The 20386-nt window shown below is 38.3% G+C and overlaps 4 protein-coding genes across 7 annotated transcripts in view; 1 reads left to right on the top strand and 3 right to left on the bottom strand.

Moving 5' to 3' along the window:
• Positions 1-20386, top strand: part of LOC122407091 (protein artichoke-like) — a 97228-nt gene that overhangs the window by 36555 nt on the left and 40287 nt on the right. The window lies entirely within an intron of this gene.
• Positions 9219-11108, bottom strand: LOC122407124 (alpha-glucosidase-like). The gene has a single exon (XM_043413135.1). The coding sequence runs from the start codon at positions 11055-11057 to the stop codon at positions 9327-9329; it is 1731 nt and encodes a 576-aa protein (XP_043269070.1). The 5' UTR covers positions 11058-11108; the 3' UTR covers positions 9219-9326.
• On the bottom strand, positions 12864-14666 carry LOC122407129 (alpha-glucosidase-like). Its single transcript, XM_043413149.1, has one exon. It carries the CDS (start codon positions 14638-14640, stop codon positions 12931-12933), a length of 1710 nt encoding a protein of 569 aa, XP_043269084.1. The 5' UTR covers positions 14641-14666; the 3' UTR covers positions 12864-12930.
• On the bottom strand, positions 17385-19284 carry LOC122407117 (alpha-glucosidase-like). The gene has a single exon (XM_043413122.1). It carries the CDS (start codon positions 19243-19245, stop codon positions 17500-17502), a length of 1746 nt encoding a protein of 581 aa, XP_043269057.1. The 5' UTR covers positions 19246-19284; the 3' UTR covers positions 17385-17499.

Here is a 20386-nt window from a genome sequence, read left to right as displayed (position 1 = left end):
TTGGAATCATACCTAAAAACTTTACGATTTCCGACCGTGTCGCCATTTCCTTTTTTAACGTCCGGTGATAGCGTTCGACAACGTTGTTTGTGCGATGTTTTTCCCGGAATACGCTGAATACCTCGGGCGTCACTCTTTTCATCCAGAACTTTTGAAAATAATCAAACAATGGTCTCATAATATCGTACAAGACGCAGTTTTCTTCTAGCCCCGACTTTATGATTTGGAAGCCTTCCTCGATATAATCCGCCGGAAGAAATGCTAAATTCATCAAGTCCCTTTCCATTCTTTTCGCTTCCTTCAGAAGAATTGGATCATTTTTTACTTTTGAAATAATCCGAAGTCTTTGTCTTCTTTTCAAGATTGCCTGCATAGAACGTGCCGATTAATACAGAAATTAACATTAGAAAACGATACTGATTAAACTATGAAAGTTTCATACATTTTTCTGTATGTCATATAGTACGAACAAAGATACATTAGAATAATATAATCAATCGTATTCCATTTTTTGTATCTAATGTATCTTTGTTCGTAATTTCCGAAGGTAATGTATCTTGTTCGGAATTTCCGAAGGTAATTGTTATTAAAATTATCGTTGAACCTATAAAGTGTAAAAAAGGGTGCATAGAAGTTAGAATCGTCCGGAATCGCTGAATTGTGGAAATAACAAAGGAAAAAAATGATCATATTAGATTGAGTAAAAATGAGAAAAAAAAATAGAGAAAAGAAGTAACAGCTGAAAAAAAGTCATCAAAAACTTACTCTATTGTAGACATGGCGGAGGAAGAAAACGTCGATGGAAATGAGGAGCTCCGTCCAGTTGCCGAAATTCGACCAATCCCGCGGCCCAGGACGGATGTTACGCATAGTGACGAAGAAGAAAATGTTGATCACGATGAGCCAGAACGGATGGAATCAATGCAATTGACGGAAAGTTATGTCACGAGTCCCACCAAGATCCAGGCGGCAAGGCGACATCACAGTGGAGACGAAAGAAATAAGGAAATAGGAGAGAAGGAAACTTCGGAAGAGGAAGAACAAGAAGAAGAAGAAATGGGAAACGAGGCTATAGAAAAAGAGGTAGAAAAAATTATAGAAGAAAGTGAGAGCGAAGATGATGGAGGCTGGACTCTGACCATCTCCGATAGCGACACGGAATCACAGTGAAACATGTGCATCAAGTGACTCGGCTCAAAAAGATATTAAAAATTTAAATAGAAAAAATCAGTTTGACAGGTTAAAAAATAATAAATATTTATTCAGTATTGATCAATTAATCGTTTCGCTTTATTTCTTCTTCGCAAGCCGGAAACTTTTTGTCACCAATAAAAAAACACCGAAAAAAATATTTTTGATCATATGTTTATATATATATTTATATAAAATTCAAAACTAAAACATACTTATTTGGAATAGTTATTGAACGCGATATTAACTGGCGATTTCAATCGAAAAACATGTGACTGAATTCAAAGTATCGTGAATGAGTCTTGATGAGAAATAATTATTACGTAAAATAAAACGATCTAATTTCAAAAAAATTCATTAGATAACCATGTCGTTCTTGTGACTCTTGTTGGAGCCCTTCGAAGTTCATGTGTCAATCTTTTTTTATAGAATGCAGCTACTCACAGCCCCACTTGTTAGCATTCTGCGAATGCACAAAGTCTCACAGCTCGTGAAGGGAGCTTCCTGTCGTACAACATGTCTAGTTTTGTTTTTTCGAGAATATGACGTATCGGGGCTATGTCTTTTCGGGTATATGTCTTTTCGGGATCAAGTCTTTTCGGGAATATGTCATTTCGGGATCAAGTCTTTTCGGGAGTATGTCATTTCGAGGTTGTGTCTTTCAGGAATCTGTCATTTCTGAACTCTTACATTTCTGGAGTATGACAGCCTACCGTCGAGCGATCGAGTATTTTTCGAAATTTTTCTGCTCCCAGCTATAAATGGAAGTGTCTCGAGCACGTACGACTTTATATAGAAATTTTTTTTCCCATATTCTATTGAACTTAGACCACGAAAAACTCTCGTCCGAGCGCTCGAACAGTAATCGAAAAAATGTCATTTTCATGATTCTTTTCATTCTTCCGAGTGCGTAAGCTCCGTTGAGCTATTACGTGTAGATAGGAGAATATTGGCAAATAGTAAACCTAGGGAAAAAAAAGGTTGGGACAAGTACATTGATGGTCCCTTGTTTCTGGATGACATAGAAAAAATATTCAAATCCAGGAAAACAATTCTATGGAAACAAAAAACGGAAAATTGAAAAGTTCAAAAAAATCAACAAAAATTAAAAACAATCGAAAAAAATTCTATAAAGAAAAACTAAAAAATTTTCAAACAAAATCATAAATATTAAACAAATTGAAAAATGTACTATCCAAGTTACATGCAATATAAAAATGTATGATATCAATTGAAGGCCAAGTTTTTATTGATCATTTGGAATATTTACCCAACAAATCGGAAACTTTGATTGAAAAAATGACGTTTTATGCATAGGAGTCACTAAGCATTCATAATAATTATTTTCGAGGAAAAACAAGCTCATGAAGCAAAAGTTATAAAGAAAGTTACGTGCAGTACTAAAATTGATTATATCCATTCGAGGCCAAGTATTTATCAGTAATTCGAAATATAATCTCCAGCAACAAATAAGTGTTGAGAATCCTCATCGGGCTCAGAACGTTTCATCGAAATTACTAAAAAATTAATAGAAATAAAAAATTGCAGAATCTTCCTTTTGAATAATAAGAACGATGGCAACCTTTTTTTGTAACCAGAACATATGAAAATCGGTAAAAACTCACATGAAAGTCATTCGTTACTTCAAGAAGGTACAGACTTTGAAAAATCGATTCCCCTCCAACTTTCAGGATCGCCTGGTGTTATTCACAACATTCAACTTCGATTGGATTGGTACAAATTATGTTCAAATACGTCCAGCCCATCACTTTTTATTCGAATTGCTCATTCGTGCCATTGAGAGGTTTTGTAAATGACGCGATCTACGAAATTTTATCAAAGGCCTGTAAACTTTTCTGAAATAATACAAATCTCCATGTTTACCAGGATCAACGTTTTATGATAAGGAAAACTTTCGTGTAATCGGTACAAAACATTTTTCAAAGCGACTAATTACTCATATACGAACGTTCTAACTATAGCCCCTTTGGATTTATGAGCAATTCAATTCCGCGTCCTTTTGCGTAGATGCTGGACCATGTGGTGCAGGCTACTTTTCCCATACGCTTCACGCACTGTGTCTCGACTTCAGACTGATGTATGACTGCTGCACATTGAAACTAGAATTACAAATATCACCAACCCGGCTCGTATCAAAGTTTACGTAATTTTATGGAGTCGTCCGGATGAGAATAACTTTTGTTTCCGCAGGGAGCGACCTTTTGTTCATGTTGAAATATTCTTTATGAGACGATTCGAGAAATATTATGCAATTTTTCAGCGTTGTGTTCCATAAAATATTAAACGCGTTATGAGACCTTAAGTGGACTCTCAAACGAATACAAAATAAATGATATTCCCACGAGTGTAGGAAAAAAAGTTCATTGCTTAAAAACGTAGAAACGTTGTCAGGAATTTTGAGTAAAAGAAAGTCTCATCGACTCATTATTTTGAAATACATTTCTTCAAGAATTATTTCGTATACGGCACAACCTTTTTTACACGAAGAAATCAAATCTCATTATTTCGAATAATGAGTACGCACCTCGTCTAAAGATACAAGAATGTAGCAACGGCCTCCGTCTCTTGATGCGTTCTCCGATCCCCTTAACTCCAAAGTTTTGTTTCAATTATGTTGATATTCTAGAGAAAGATGAGACAATCAAGGAATCTACATCCCTTTTTGCATACATATAAGGCTGTGAATTGCGGAATTTGAAATTGCACACTGGGGATCTTAGTAATTTTGCTTTGGTGTATCGAGAGATCTTATGCTCTCGAGTTAGTTGAGTTTATGTATGTCTGTATGTTTGCAAAGTCGAAAGCAATTTCAAGAGTCACTGATTTGGCGTCTCAGAAGCGCACTGAAGAATGGATCCTTTGTGTTTAGCTCATCCTCGAGGATTTGAAACTGTCTTCAGATTTTGAAACACTCAAATCTGATCCAACCATTCTCAGTGAAAAAAAATTGCCAATTCAATCATGCATTCTTTAATTTCCAATGAATTAGGTGAGCGATCCCAATTTGGATATTGATGCATGGATTCGGAATCAAGTTCATTCGGATATCTGAGTAAGTTGATACCGCGATTCAAGACAATTTGTGGGTTGAAAACATTAGTTTTTTCTTAATACAGTTGCACCGAAATATCGATACTTTTTCGCACCCATTTTTCATGTTTATATATATTTTTCACAGCTACTATCCAATAACACCTTTGATACTGGTAAAAATAATGATGATATTTGAGATCGCTCGTGCACTGACCATACCAAACAGTTTCGACAGTCCATTTATGGTTATGGAGTGAGAGTATTGAGGTTCTATAAATCGCGAATGTGGCAGCAGAGCAATATTTTTTATCGTCAGTTTTGACTTCCGTTAGAACGTGTCATACGACCGTCGTTACTTCTGGTCGGTGCACCTATCATTCATGATGATGGGGAAAATTGAGCATTGAAACTGAATAATTTCAAAAGCAAGTCCTACTTTCCCACAAAACTTTTAATATTGCAGTTTACTTCGTTGAAATGTTAAAAATTATAATTCATATGCAGTGGTTGGCTACGTAATAGACTTTTGAAAAAATGAGACAAAGTTAAAATGAAATAGGATGAAAAGAATATTTTTTTTTGGAAGAAACGATATGGAAGATTGGATTAATCTCAAACAGAAATTCTCGTAACGTACTTATGGTCGCAAATCATTCTCATTTTGATTCTTATTGAGTAGAAAACATTAAAATACAGAACTGCACTTATAATTAATTGGAATTAATGAGTTTCATTGCATTTAGCTATTGATGCTTTCGGAATTTTTATGTATTCCATGATTTTTTTAAGTTTAGCCTTGAGTTGATCACCTGGAACCACTATTTATGACTGAATGTATTTGGAACAACTTTTTTACAGCATTGCATGTATTTTTTATGTTCTTTTTTTTGCCTCTACGTTACACTCGATGAATATTCAATTGCGGAATGTATAGCACACTCGATTGTCAAAAGACATGAGCATACCGTGACGGTAACCAAAATTAATCATGGTATTATGCAATAAACGTTTTCCGATTTCCAATGACTGCATATATTTATCAGACGTCATTACCCATTTTCATGACGCAAAATCGCTTGCTCAATCGTATTTACTACCTCGATAATTACTGTATCACATTTCGAATCAGTAAAACGCCAATATCGGATCAGTGGCTACAGTTCAAACGAATGAACGTTTTATCGATCCAGCCAATTTTTACTGACTATTTTCTTTATTTTCCGCTTTTACTTATCAATTCGCTCGAACTCGAAAAATGATTAAAAAAATTTTTTTTTTTATTTTCTCGATAGTAGTGGATTTACATGAATAGGTTGATCCAGTGCTTCGTATTCCGTGCAACAAAAGCTACTTTGAAATCATTATTACCGAAGGTTGTACGAGGTCGTAGAACAATCTAATACGTGAGGCTATTGAAGCAGTCGGCTTGTTAAAACATGCTGATAGAGCAGACGAAATAGCATGCTGTATTTTAATAATATACTGAAACTTTTCCATTCAGTGCAAACCCCTTTTATGGGTTTTTCTCGAACCACTTTTTACTTGTTTTACAATTCTTCACGTTCCCATTATTATACGTGTTACAACGATTCTTTTGCAGTAAATGTAAAAAAAAAAATTCTGGTCATCCGGAATGGCTTCATTTTTATTGAGCAAATTTTCGTTGCTTATCATGATCGAACCCAGAAGCAGGAGCGCACCGATCGATATACGATGGATGCACGGGTCAGTAGTCACCGATCCAAATAGTAGCCCGACCCTAATAATCTGCAGTGCAAGGGAGATTCAGGAGATTGGGAAAGCCTATTATCTTCAGTTTATTATTCCGGTTTGGGCTCGTTATACAAAAATTCGGAAAAAGTTGGTAAGTTAACTCTGAATGATTCGATTTCCTTAATGAAGCGTGTAATTCGTTAATTTACCAAAAAAGCCTTAATAACTTTTTTTCGGCTGGAAAGTTCATAGGGAAATATTTTGCTTGAATGTAGAGAGCGGCCGATCGATGAAGCGAAGCGGGCGTCTGAGTCTAGTTAAAAAGTATAAGGACCTCTGAAATTTCATTTGAAATCGAATCTTGCGAAAGGACGCCGCGTTAACCTCGAATCGACGAAAGCCACTTCAAAAGCCCCGCCGTAAGTTCCGGAATCTCCTCCCGTGACATCAAATCCGATAAAACAGAATTCCGAATGCTTCCCCGGATGAATTTAAAAGCAATTTAGATGAGAGCAACTAATTTTTACAAATAAAAAATTCGGCTACGAGAAAAAAAAGAAAAAATTGACACTCATAAAATACCAATACATGCTGGCTATAAAAATGAGAATATTCGAACGAGATCTTCGGTGCACATATATTCAATCCTATAAAAACGTTGAAAAGATTTCTCAACAAATGTTATGCTCTACGACGGTATTGTTTCCTCACCTCATGTTTCATGCAACAGCAAATTGCAACGGGACATGAGTACAAGTTGTGATATAGTGTGTAGCTGGATGTGTGATAGGTCGTGACCCTTGCACCCTCTATTCCGAACAAGAGGTTGTCGCTGGTTAATTAAGACGGGTGAGTTATCTCAAGGCAAATCAGACGCACCTCTTGGGCGAATCTGGGCTTCTTCAGTCATGAAAGTATACAAAGACGAGAAAGGGAGGACGATAAGACATGGCTGAGGAGGTTGGTAGACGTGCATGCAATTCGAATGTGAAAAAAAGGTTGCGATGCGAATGACTAGCCTAAATAAAATGCTCAAAAATGAATTTCTGTGATTCCGCGTTCAAAATTATGAATTCATTCGAAAGTTAGAAAGGAAAAAAATCTTCAAAAAAATCGATTGATCAGCGATCATTTTTTGTCTTTAAAATTCTCCAAATTCAGAATCAAAGTCAACCTCTTTTTGAGAAATGGATCACAATTAATTTCTTCTATCATCTCATACCCACGTCAATAATGCTAAAAGAGAAATGCTGTACCGGCACGAACAGCTGTGGTTGTGGACGTTTTTTAACGATAGTAAAAAGCTTCATGCGAGATGGAACTCAAAAAGGTCGATAAAAGTGTTTGGAATAGCCAGCACCGACCAGCTGCAATAACGCAGGATTGTTATCGCGAGTTCAACATAATACGTGAATTTTCAAGCTTTTTTGAAGCATATCTACACCCACCAACCATATCCATTTTATACCTCATGTTTTCGGCACATCTCACCCTTCGTTCTTCCATCTCTCCCACAGCTATGTATCGCGCGCTTGAGAAACCAGTTGAAGAATGTGCACTCAGTGTGATTGGTGCGCGCTAGAGCGTTCTGGCAATAAATGGGTATACATGTATAAATACATGTACATGAATGCGATGTTCTCCCATAGCTGTCACGAAACCTGCAAAAAATTCTCGCAGAGTACTGTTGTCTCTCACCTCTTCTCTCTTATCTCGTTTTTTCTTTTCTTTTCCTGCAGCCCGGCTAGATATACTGGACGCTTCAAAAATATCTTCTAAACTATGATCGACGATGAGATTGCAGATTTTGGGGAAGGAACTATCCCCCTATTTTCCGTCGGAGCACCGTCGATATCAAATATTCACGTCCAATCCGGTGGATTTTTCCGGAGAACAGCGATGGCTGGCATGCCGTGATATGCGTAAAGTTACCCGGTACGCTAGAGTCTCCTCCACTCGACGTTCAATTCCACCGCACACCGTATCGTGCATTTTCTTTTCTTTAATGCTCCCCGGTATGAATTCTCACCAGTTCTTATAAACTCTTACCTTTACTCTTATCTCATCTAACCAATTGTTCCTACGCTCGGTTGATTCGCATAGAGTGTTATCCAGAAGTACTTGCTTCTAATGCTTAATCAACCAGTGCAAGCGCTGTTACCATTCTATTCCCATAATACTGCCAACACAACTACTATTACGATATTGCAATCGTGGCCCAACCCTAGCACTAGAAATTCGAAAAGACAACCCACCCCATAGTAGTCAGAGGATTGTTGAACCGCCAACCATCAAAGAGTACCATCGTCACCAAGAGCTGCTCAAGGTCGAAAAGCAACATTTTTGGCTTATTGATTGTATGATTAAGTCACCTCCTAACTTTTGAAGCACTCTATACATACCAGTGCATTGTAGCCGAACCTCAGAGACACGTCAGAATACGTAAAAGGGCAAGGTAGCAGATACCGTACGGCACGGCTCGCACCGTACCTCAGGCATACGCTCATTTTCATTCTCACTCACTGTCATATGACATGATTGAACTACCCTCTTGTCTGGCCCACATTCGCGGAGACGAGAAAGAGGACGACGACGACGACGATGACGACGGGCGTGTACTTCCACCACTTCCCCTCTCAAGCTTCAACCACTTTGCGGCTCGTGTCGACGATAGCACGCTTCTAATAGTATACTATACCCTAATAGTGTACTGTACCCAACCTCTAGTATCCACCTCAAGCTGTGAGTGTTTCCGGCTCGACTTCCGCCTGCGCGCTCTATATATCTTAATCTTCTCTTGGCGAAATATATATCTTGCCACTTATTGTAAGAGCGAAAGAGAGATAGTGAAAGGGAGGGACTGAGACCTTGATCGATCGATCAGCATCTCGTTTACTTTGTAATGGAACTATCGTGCTAGATTAGTAACGCGCACACGGCTGACATGAGACACATGAAGGCAAATGTAATGCATTTTTAACAGAATATCATATGTGAAAATCTGATTACAGGCTGCGTTTGACCTCATTATTGCTCTCTTGTTCCTGGTACAAGAGTATGAAGTAAAGCTTCTTCTTTCTTGTGCTTGAAGATATGCAATGTAGAGGTAGAAATAGCAACTGCTAATAGCGAGCTAGGAAGCTAGATATTTTCATAATTCCAGCTTTCAACATCGAATATTTATCATATTCAGATGCTACGACGTTTTGTGATCGTGGCTTGGCAACGAAGTCAAAGGGAGAGACTTCACTATTTCTTGGCTGCACGAAATTACATTTCTTTATTATGGCTTTTAAATACTTGAAACTTATGGTTAAATATGTTATTGAATTACAACTAATTAATCAGTTCGATGCGACATTGGATGCTCAGGACACGAGCTCTTCGGAGGACAGTATGACAGAAGCAGCTCCAGGCAAATTGAGAACGGTTGTGTCCATGGTAACCCCAGATGGTATTCCCGAGTGTACACTCGAGGCGTAAACGAACAATTCATCAGGTATATTCATCCAAGTTCTGGCGTCAACGACAACGGTTGATTCGGAAAAATTAATTAGAAGAGCGACGAGACCAAGGTCAGGGTCTTTACGAACCACACCGAGAATATCCTCGTCGACAAGAATGATTTCCATGCTACCCGTTTTCATGACCGGTTGTTTCTTCAATTTAACGAGTTTTTTAAACACTGAATAATGTGAAACTGGCGTGGCCTTCTGGGCAGCTAAATTGAAGCTCTTGTAGTTCGGATTAACGGGGAGCCAGGTATTGTTGCTGGACGAGAAACCGGCGCTTGCTGTCGCGTCCCACTGGAACGGAGTTCTCTCAGGATCACGAGATTTTAGGATGTATTTAGTAGGTCCAGCGTTACATCCGGCAGGATCAACCGTGTCATTGTACGAGAGCCACATGTCTTCCATACCAATCTCATCGCCGTAGTAGATTATACCGACACCGGGAAGAACAGTGGCCAGCATGGAGAGCTGATCCGCTCGCTTAGGGCCAAGTCGCGTGGCCGCTCGATGATTGTCGTTGTTACCGACGACCCAATTAGCGGAGGCTGCCTTAGGCATTGCGTTCATCCAACGATCGATCAGGCGTTTGAAGTCAAAGGTACGAGAATTGTTGTCCAAATCAGAAATGAACATCCAATTAAGAGGTGCGTTGGATCCAGCATCGAAATACTGCATCGTCAGTGGAAGGCTGGTCGCAGCTTCGGTCAGAATCATTTTCGGTTCACCTTTGCTGGCTTTTTTCGAGTGTGCGTCAATTATCTTGCGCCAGGATTTCAGCATAACGTACGAGTCGTTAAGATCCTTTGTGAATATATGCTCAAGGGAATCGTAATCATTCGAAGCGGATCCATTACCGCCTATCACCTCCGGTTCATCCGCAAGAGATGCATCCTCCAACAACCTATCGATTCCGTTGATGCGAAAGCCATCGACACCGTGATCCAACCAGAATATCAGAGCCTTCTGCATTTCTAGATCTAGAGCAGCATCACGGTAGTTCAGGTCAGGTTGACCAATGGCAAACTGATGGAAATAGAATTGACCTCTCACTGGGTGCCATTCCCAAGCAGATCCGCCGTAAACACTCAACCAATTGTTTGGTGGCTCCTTCGTGCCGTTCACCAGTTTGGCATCTTGCCAGATGTAATAGTCGTCGTAAGGTTTAATCTTCTGAATACTTTTCTGAAACCATGGATGTTGGTCAGAGCTGTGATTTGGTATGAATTCTAGCAACACTTTTAGCCCGAGAGACTTGGCTTTGGCAGTCAAGTTCGTGAAATCACTGAGATTTCCATATACTGGATCAACTTCGGTATAATTTGCGATGTCGTATCCGAAATCCATCATCGGGCTTGTGTAAATGGGGGCAATCAGTAGTGCGCTCACGTTTAGATCGACCAAGTATTCCAGCTTACTACTGATTCCGTTTAAATCTCCAATACCGTCACCATCGCTGTCCTTAAAACTTCTCGTATATACTTGATAGATGAAACTATCTTTCCACCATTCTTTTGGCTCTTTACCGATTCCATCAACACCCAAAAACGCAAGCCCTAACAGCCATACTAATATTGCAAGTGACCGCATCTCGAATACTGTACTGAATCATGGGTGAAACCTCCCCATTTATAAAGCACCAGCTGAATAAAAATCGTCAGTTCTGAAACAAACAGAAACGCCACCTTGCAAATTTTTTTACCACTAATCAGGCAATACCTCGAAACCGGCCTTGCTAAATGTAGGTGGTCGTGTGATACACGATGAGGCCAGATAAGTCACGTCAGTTATCGATTTTATGTTTATATATCAAAAAAATTATGACTCAGGCTTCGGCCCCGTAACAAATTTATTCCTGATTGTATTTCGCACCAAGTATCCCGCATTGAATTTACAAAATCGTTTTTCGCCGAAACATATGCTGTTAAGGAAGTTGAGGCATTAGAATGAAAATGATGTCATCGCTTTTAAACCGATTGTATCTTATAAAGTGAAGTGTAAAAAAAAATCTGTTAAATTTTCAGACAGTTTAGGAGCGTTGTTGCTGATAAAAATCAATAACAATTTGGGCCAAATAACATGTAATCTTATGGAAGTCAAGACACATTCAGTGATATCTCCGTTAAAAATGATGCTAAAAATATGAAATTTTTTGGGCAACATGAGCAAGGCTTGCCGAATAATGTCAATTTTTTCAGATTTATTAGGAGATTTGCTGAGATTATATTAATAATAATCTGTTTTCCGTGCAGTTTTTTGAGGCTAAGATCGTCACCGTTCGTGTTTTCGACTGAGCTTTCACCAGTTTTTCGTCTTTTTTTCCCCAACTTTTCTTTAAATTGTATGCAACATTGCCAAACTGTAAACTGACCTAACTTTTGAAAGGTACAGGTTATAACTTTTGGGTAAAAAAAATGACTGTATAGCCTCAACTTCCTTAAAGACAACTTCATTACACAAGCAAAAATTTTTTTTTACTTTAAGTAAAATCAAATGGTTAAGTGTGGGGCAGCTAAAAGAAAAAATATTGAGAGACATCCGTCATTGTGAGTAATCAATTGAAATGCAAGAAATTCAAAAAACGAAGAAGTTCCAAAGCTACACTACGGTTACTCACAATAAATATTGGATATAGTCCGTGCAGAAAATGCATTTATCATGGTAGCTTAGCGATAAGCTTGTGTTTAAATTCCGTCGTCAAAATAATCTGACAATCCAAACAGAAATAATTATATAATATTACTAGACCTGCAACGAAAGATTCCATTCAACGATTGAAAAAAACGGACACCGCATTGGAGTGCACAGAAGTCAGATATTCAAGATCGTTCGTGATAAAAGTAACGCTATCTATATTTACTTGATTCACTTCTTGAAAACTTCTTGAAAAGATTTTACTGATATGAAAGCTACCTGAGATGAGATTTTTTCGTAAACTGGAGGATATAATATGATGACTAAAATATTAGAGAAAATAATAGAATGGCCTTCAGTATAGCATATCAAGCATTGACCTTGCACTAATGATTTCCCCTCAAAAGATTTCCTCGCTGATAAACACGTAAGTAACTCTAGATTCAAGTGGTCTCGTTGACCTCTCTGATAAGCGTGAAAAAATGTTGAAACATGGCCTGTACTAGAGCTGCACGACCCTCCGAGTAAAACGACCCTCTAAACATTTTTTATTGAAAATTTTTCCTCGTCGTTCATAGGAATAAAAAGCTCCTGTTGTTATGAATTATTATCACGAGGGTGACAAGATAAAAGTCAAAAAGAAGAGCAGATGAATAATTGATGGTTCGTTGAATTGTAGATAAATAAAAGAAGGAAGGACTAAGGAAAAGAAAATTTTTAATCATCACAGCAATTGGTTATTCATTCGATTACGTCTTATGATCCATTTTCGCTAGTAACACACTTTATTTTTTATATTCAAGTACATTTGCTTGTTCATAAAATCTTTCTAATACAGAATTACAGAAGCAGCTCCAGGCAAATTAAATGCTGAAGTGTCTATGGTCGAATGAGCCGGTATTTTCGAATCTAAACTGGTGATATGGGCCACCATCTGTTTCGGAATATTCAACCAAGCACTGGCATCAACCTTCACTGTTGATTCAGAAAAGTTAATGAGTAACGCAAGAGGTACACTGTTGGGTAGTCTTCGAACAACGCCTAAAACATTTTCGGTGACGAGAATGACTTCAGTGGTACCATCCCTCAAAATGGGCCGTTTTTTCAATGCGACGAGTTCCTTGAAAATGGAGTAGTGGGAAACGCTTGATTTTTTCTGCGTTTCCAAGTTAAGGGTTTTGTAGTTAGGGTTGACCGGAAGCCAAGTTTTGTTGCTCGAAGAAAAGCCAGCGCTCATCGTCGTGTCCCATTGATAGGGAGTCCTTTCTGGATCTCGGGACTTCAAGTCATATCTGCTTGGTCCAGCGTTACAGCCAGCCGGATCGACCGTATCGTTCCACGACAGCCACATGTCTTCCATGCCAATTTCATCGCCATTGTAGATAATTCCGATGCCAGGCAAAACAGCAGCGAGCATAGAAAGTTGGTCTGCCCGTTTGGTGCCAAATCTCGACGCCGCCCGATGATTATCGTGATTTCCCACAACCCAATTGGCCAGAGAACCCTCGGGCATACCGTTCATCCAGGCATCAATGTTGCGTTTGAAATCAACAGCTCGGGAATCATTGGTCAAATCGGACATGAACATGAAGTTCATGGGTGCATCGACACCGTACAAATAGTACTTCATGACTAATGGCAAGGCGGTATAGCCTTCGGTTAAGAGGATCTTCGCTCCTGTTTTCGTTCTATTAGCATGAGCATCCAAAAGTGCACGCCACGACTGAACGACGTCGTAAGTTTCATTTTGATCTTGCGTGTACAAATGATTCAAAAACTCCCACTCATCGGATGGAACACTTGGACCACCTACCGCTGGCGGTTCGTCCAAAAATCTTGAGTCCTCGAACATGAAATTTATCGCATCAACTCGAAAACCATCAACTCCACGATCCAACCAGAATGTCAAGGCGTTCTTCATTTCAAGGTCTAGTGCTTTGCTACGATAGTTCAAGTCCGGCTGGCCAATAACGAACTGATGAAGGTAATATTGACCCCTCTGCGCATTCCATTCCCAAGCGGACTTGCCAAATCTACTCAACCAGTTGTTCGGTGGCTGCCTCGTACCATTAACGATTTTAGCATCGCGCCAAACATAATACTCGTCGTAGGGTTTGACCTTTTGAATACTTTTTTTGAACCATGGATGCTCATTGGAACTGTGATTTGGTACAAAGTCCAAGAGTACTTTGAGCCCGAGAGATTTTGCTTTGGCTGTGAGTTTGGTGAAATCGTTTATATTTCCAAATATCGGATCAATGTCCGTGAAGTTTGCTATGTCGTAGCCAAAATCTGCCATTGGACTGGCATAGATTGGGGAAATCCAGAGTGCACTCACGTTCAAATCGGCCAAATGTTCAAGCTTACTGGTTATACCATTCAGATCACCGATTCCATCTCCATTGCTGTCCTTGAAGCTCCTCGGGTAGATCTGATAAATAAATCCATCAGTCCACCATTTGTTGGTGTCTTTGCTGACCGCATCGACGTGGGACGACCCAGTGGCCAGAACAAACAGGACAATCAACCTCACCAACATTTCTGAACACTATTGAGCATCATGTCAGTGGCTGCTCCATTTATATTGCGGAAATAATGTCATGAAAAATCGCTCAAGCAATCAATTCCACGGTAAAATGCCTATCACGTGATTCATCGATAATTGTTGGAAAAGATCACAACAAACTTTCCAGTTCTCCTTCTTTGGGGAAAATCCAATCATATATGTCATGAAAATATATAACGTGATAGGTATCACTCAATATCGCAGTGGAAAAAAAATGCAACTTGATCAATAAAGATATAAGAGGTTTCCTAGAGTACTTTGATATCGTGAAAATATTCATTTGCAATAACATCCGTTTTCAAATTTTTCGATACATTCTCGTGTTACATGGATCTCTTACATGATTTGCTGTTCATGATATCACAGCAGTTCAGTCCACTAATTTTGCATAATTTCGTTAATGTTGATCAGAAGGAACCAAAATGCAAAAGTTTTCAAATTTTTCTGCAAGAGCAATGTACACACCCAAATTTCCTCTTTTCCTTTCAAGATGGAACCTATAAAAATATTCCAAATGTTATGTTCATTTTATAAACAGCACTTCTCTCATATCATAAATGGTATTTTAGTAGTTTTTGTATCATGTTTGATCATGGTATATAACGTACAGAGGTCCAGTGGACTGGATCTGAAAAATCGCTTCTTCACTGATCGAGAATAACTTAAAGGGATAGGTCATTCTAGAATTTCGAATCATCCACTTTTCGTCTCGTAACAAAGTGCTTATAGACTTCAATAATGATATAGGAAAGTTAGGGCAAACCGGGTACATAAACAACTACGATTTTCTTCTTTTTTCTTATTAAATTTTTGTTTTTTGAAAAAAGGCGCGATGGATTCATCGATTATATATAAACAGAAGTAGAAAAAGTGCATCAAACTTCAACTTGACCCGATATTTCTTTGCCTATACCATTTGTTTTGTGTATAAAACTTCTTTTAATTTTTCTTCTGGTGGTTCGTCAACAAGAAATCTCAATTTTTCGTGTGACGTTGCTTGATAATTCACGGATCAATTCCAGAACAGGATATAACTGTCTTTTCACCTGATATAAAATGAATAATAAAAATTATTGATTATACTATAATAAAAACAAATACCAAAAAAAAATCAATCCGCAGCAACCAAAAACAATTATATAGTCATCATTTGTTTTAATAAATCCGCAGCCATCACTAGCCAAAAATATTTAAACCATGTAATGAATTAATCAATCCGCGGCCATCACCAGCCAAAAAGAATTGAACCATGTAATGAATTGCGATCATCAAGAATAAGAATAATGATATGAAAGCCATTACCTTAGATCCTTATTTCGTATTTGATTTTGGTTTTTTTTTCTCTCAATAAGTACATCCATCCTCAATCAACTCGATGTGTTGCCTGACTGTTTTTTTTTCGTGTCGTTTCGGGTTCATGACAACGAACCATAAGAGAAAGAAAAAGAAAACACTCGAGCGCGAGCGGTTTCGCCAAGTTCACTCAATGATTCAAAAATGATTTATTTTCAATTTTTTTTTCCATTGAATTACATTGGTTTTTTTTTTTTTAAACACCGTTAGTCCCTGAACTTTGAAAAACGATATTGCAAAATAATCATCAATATTTTATGCATCAATTAAAATTAGAGTAACAAAAATAAATTTATCAAAATGTTAAAAATATCTCAATTCACCAGAGAAAAAAAATATCTGAAAATTACAATAAATCATGCAACAGATCATATATTACTTATAAGTTATGCGTAAGAAAAAGACAAAGGTTCTCAACCTTTGGAAAGTATAATATTCTCTTAACAATGTATGGTACAAAAGTCTAAATAATTAAAAATTGATCAAATTTGGTGATAATGTTCTTCAACATCAAGTGCGAAAACACAATTTTTTTCAAAATTTTCTTCTGCTTAGTTATCAAGTAATTACGCATTAAAGCAGATTTCTTATGCCCGGAATGTATAGCTATATATATGGAAACGCTGTGCTTATACACGTGAACTTTAGTGATCAATTTCTCGATAACTGTACAGAAGAAAAATCTTAAAAAATTTGTATTGTCAAATTTGGCACTAAAGAATATGTTCACCAAATTTTATAAAATTCTGATCATTTTGAAACTTTTTATGTTTTTAGCATGGCAACATTGTAAGCCTGTACCAAATATCCTTAAGTACTCCGTTTTTTTTCAAGAATCTCTACTATTTAATGAACACTTGGCTATCTGTGATAGTTTACATTAAATTTACTATAATATCCCAATATTCATTTATTAATGTTTGTGGTGAATAATGATACAGTATATGACAATGAGAAAAAAAAACTTAACGATAGGTCCAGCCGGATACCAAGAGCACGACGGAGATGAACTTAAATTTCTGTAGTGAGTCTGGCTTTTTGGTCTAATTGTAAACTGAATTTTTTAAATAAGTGAATAAGATTGTCGCGCTATATGACAATAGACTGTAGGATACTTCACTTATCAAAAAAGGAAATTCCCGAAATTTTTTTTATCTTTTTTCGCGTTAGAAAGCTCTGGCTCCTTGAAAAAAATACCGATCGAAATCATTTTACATTGTATGTTTCGGAAAAATATCACAAGATATTGATCTTTATTAATATTCATGAGCTCTTGAATTCAAAAGTCAAATGCGATATAATTTAGATAGAACGTTAGGAAAAGGGATCAATGAAGGAAAAGGAAACAAGTTGTACACATGAAATTTCGTTTTCTCTTAACCCATTGAAAAAAGGTCTTTTTATTTTGCGATATTGAAAGAAAAGAACTGTACAGCAAATTATTATTTTTTTTTTATGCGTTGTATACAATTTCACAAATTAGAAGAGACGATGCTTGTGAAACATATCGAAAACCGTTTTTTGATCAGAAACTATTATGGAAGCAGCACCAGGTAAGTTGAGTGACGTCATTTTCAACCTCTGACCCGGAGGCAATTTGGAATCGACGCTTGCGGTGTAGGTGACTAAACTGGAAGGTACGTTGAGCCAAGCGCTTGCATCAACGACGACGCTCGATTCCGAAAAGTTGATAAGAAGGACAACGACGTTGGAGTTCAATCTTCGAACGACGGCCAGGACATTTTCACCCACGAGAATTGTTTCCGTAGCACCATTCACGATGATTGGTTGTTTCTTCAATATAACAAGTTTCTTGAAAACCGAATAATGGGAAATAGCTTGCTTCTTCTGGGCGGCCAAGTTCAAGGTTTTGTAGTTCGAATGGACTGGAAGCCAGGTTTTATTGCTGGTGGAAAATCCAGCGCTGGTCGTGTCGTCCCACTGGAATGGGGTTCTCTCAGGGTCTCTCGACTTGAAATTGTACCGATCTGGTCCGGCATTGCATCCAGCAGGATCGACGGTGTCATTGTACGAAAGCCATACATCTTCCATGCCAATTTCATCGCCGTTGTAAATGACTCCGACTCCAGGAAGAACAGCAGCAAGCATGCTGAGCTGATCGGCCCTTTTGGTGCCAAATCTTTCGGTCACGCGACGTTGATCATGATTTCCAACTACCCAGTTAGCCATTTGATTTGCAGGCAAGTGGTTGAACCAATTGTCGAAGGAACGTTTGAAATCAACGTGTTTCGAGCGATTGTTCAATTCACCCATGAACATGAAATTGAAGGGTACGTTGGAACCATAATTGTAGTACTTGGCCACCAAGTCGATAGATGCGTATGCCTCGGTCAAAAGAATTTTTTTCACGCCTCCAGCACTCACGTTGTCACAGAGATCCCGCCATTGCTTCAACATCAGATAAGTTTCGTTGAGGTTTTTCGTGTACAAGTGGTCCAGAGTGTCATAGTCATCCGAGGGTAGTCCCGTTCCAGGAATAACCGGTTCATCCGGGAGATTAGCATCCTCAAACATGTGGTTTATCGCGTCAATTCGGAAGCCATCAACACCTCGTTTCATCCAAAAGCTTAACGCATTTTTCATCTCTTGAACGAGGTTCGCATCGCGGTAGTTGATATCCGGCTGACCAGCAGCAAATTGATGCAAATAATACTGACCCCTGGACTCGTTCCATTCCCAAGCAGATCCTCCAAAAGTGCTCAACCAGTTATTAGGTGGACGCCTCTGGCCGTTAATGACTGTACCGTTTCTCCAAGTATAATAGTTGTCATAGGGCTTGATCCGCTGAACACTTTTTTTGAACCATGGATGTTCGTGAGAAGTATGATTTGGAACGAAATCGAGGAGTACCTTGAGTCCTAGGGACTTTGCTTTCGCTACAAGCTTATCGAAGTCACTCAGAGTCCCGAATATCGGATCGACGTCGGTGAAATTAGCGATATCATAACCAAAGTCCACCATCGGACTTGGATATATCGGTGAAATCCACAATGCACTCACTCCCAAATCAGCTAGATGTTCCAACTTGCTCGTTATACCGTTCAAATCGCCCACTCCATCTCCATTACTGTCCTTGAAACTTCTCGGATAAATTTGGTAGATAAAGGTGTTTGCCCACCAATCACCAGCAGCGTTGGGAGCTGCATCTATCCAGCTAGCACCCAGGCTTAACAGCCCACACAATATGAACGACCTTGAGAGCATCTCAACCACATATGGCTGCTCGTGATCAGAACGTCTCAATTTATACTTGTGCTGACTCCAGCACCTACTCGGTTCTCGATATGAGTATACGATTATCACAATAACAGTACCAAGGCTTCAAGCACTTTTTAACAAGATAAGAGCTAAGCTATTTTTCTGATTGATTCCGTAAACTGATGCAGTCCTTTGATACGCGATGCAATCATGCTTCAGTGGTAATCCCATTTTCTTACTACTTGAAAACCTTTCTAATCTTCCATCTTCTATAACGATATTCATTTCCATCATTAGCGTTGTCCCAGAAAAGTCAATTTTCATCGAGAAATCTGCATAATTCAGCTTTCGTATTGAATAAATTTCCTTCACCAAAAATAGTTTTCTGAGCATATCAATTTTAAGTACATTCCAACAGTCTGATAAAAAGCATTCGAATAACCTTTTTAAAGCAACAAAAATGGAGTGGGAAGACGCAAAATAAGAAAGTATATGAAGTCGATGGTAAAGGCGAGCGAAAATGAAATGTTAAAAATACCTCGCTCAATCGCTACACATAAACTATGCAAAATGGAAAGAACCCAATTTTCAGAGATTCCAGAAAATCTCAGGAAGATTTACGTGCGAGTCTGAAAAGCCTGAACGAAGGTGTAGCTGGCACTCATACTCTAGCATTTGATCCATATTGTGGAGAGGAAGAAGGATGACGTAGACGAAAATCGTGGAAGGACTTATAGGCGTTCGAATGGGTGTCCTTTTATGAGACGTTTTTCCTCGGAGCTATGCCAGTAAAGGATCTCTGATGCATTGGAAAAATTTCGCTGGGTATAAGTGCGTTCAACTGTAATGCATGTGGATGATTTTCCAGGGAATTGATACGACCATGTGATACGTGCAATTTTCCAATAACTGTAAGCTAGTCAGAAATGATTTTCGCGTAATATCATCTTTGTATCAACATGTACTTTTTACGAGGAACTGAGGGCATAAAAGAGAAGAAATAATCACAATTCGAGATAATTATGAAAATCATTTTTATCCACGATCGATTGGGTACTAATAAAAATTATTTTTTCCTTTATTATAATAACAGTAAAGTGGCCGATGACAAGAAAATACCGTCACTTTTGCAACCAAAATAAAACAA

The sequence above is a fragment of the Venturia canescens genome, chromosome 1, assembly GCF_019457755.1.
Source record: "Venturia canescens isolate UGA chromosome 1, ASM1945775v1, whole genome shotgun sequence".
NCBI classification, from domain to species: Eukaryota; Metazoa; Arthropoda; class Insecta; order Hymenoptera; family Ichneumonidae; genus Venturia; species Venturia canescens.
This window is presented reverse-complemented; position numbering and strand designations above follow the sequence as displayed.

Bases quoted from the DNA above. Each gene is read 5' to 3' on its own strand.
- LOC122407124 (XM_043413135.1), bottom strand. From the start codon at position 11,057: ATGCGGTCACTTGCAATATTAGTATGGCTGTTAGGGCTTGCGTTTTTG.
- LOC122407129 (XM_043413149.1), bottom strand. From the start codon at position 14,640: ATGTTGGTGAGGTTGATTGTCCTGTTTGTTCTGGCCACTGGGTCGTCC.
- LOC122407117 (XM_043413122.1), bottom strand. From the start codon at position 19,245: ATGCTCTCAAGGTCGTTCATATTGTGTGGGCTGTTAAGCCTGGGTGCT.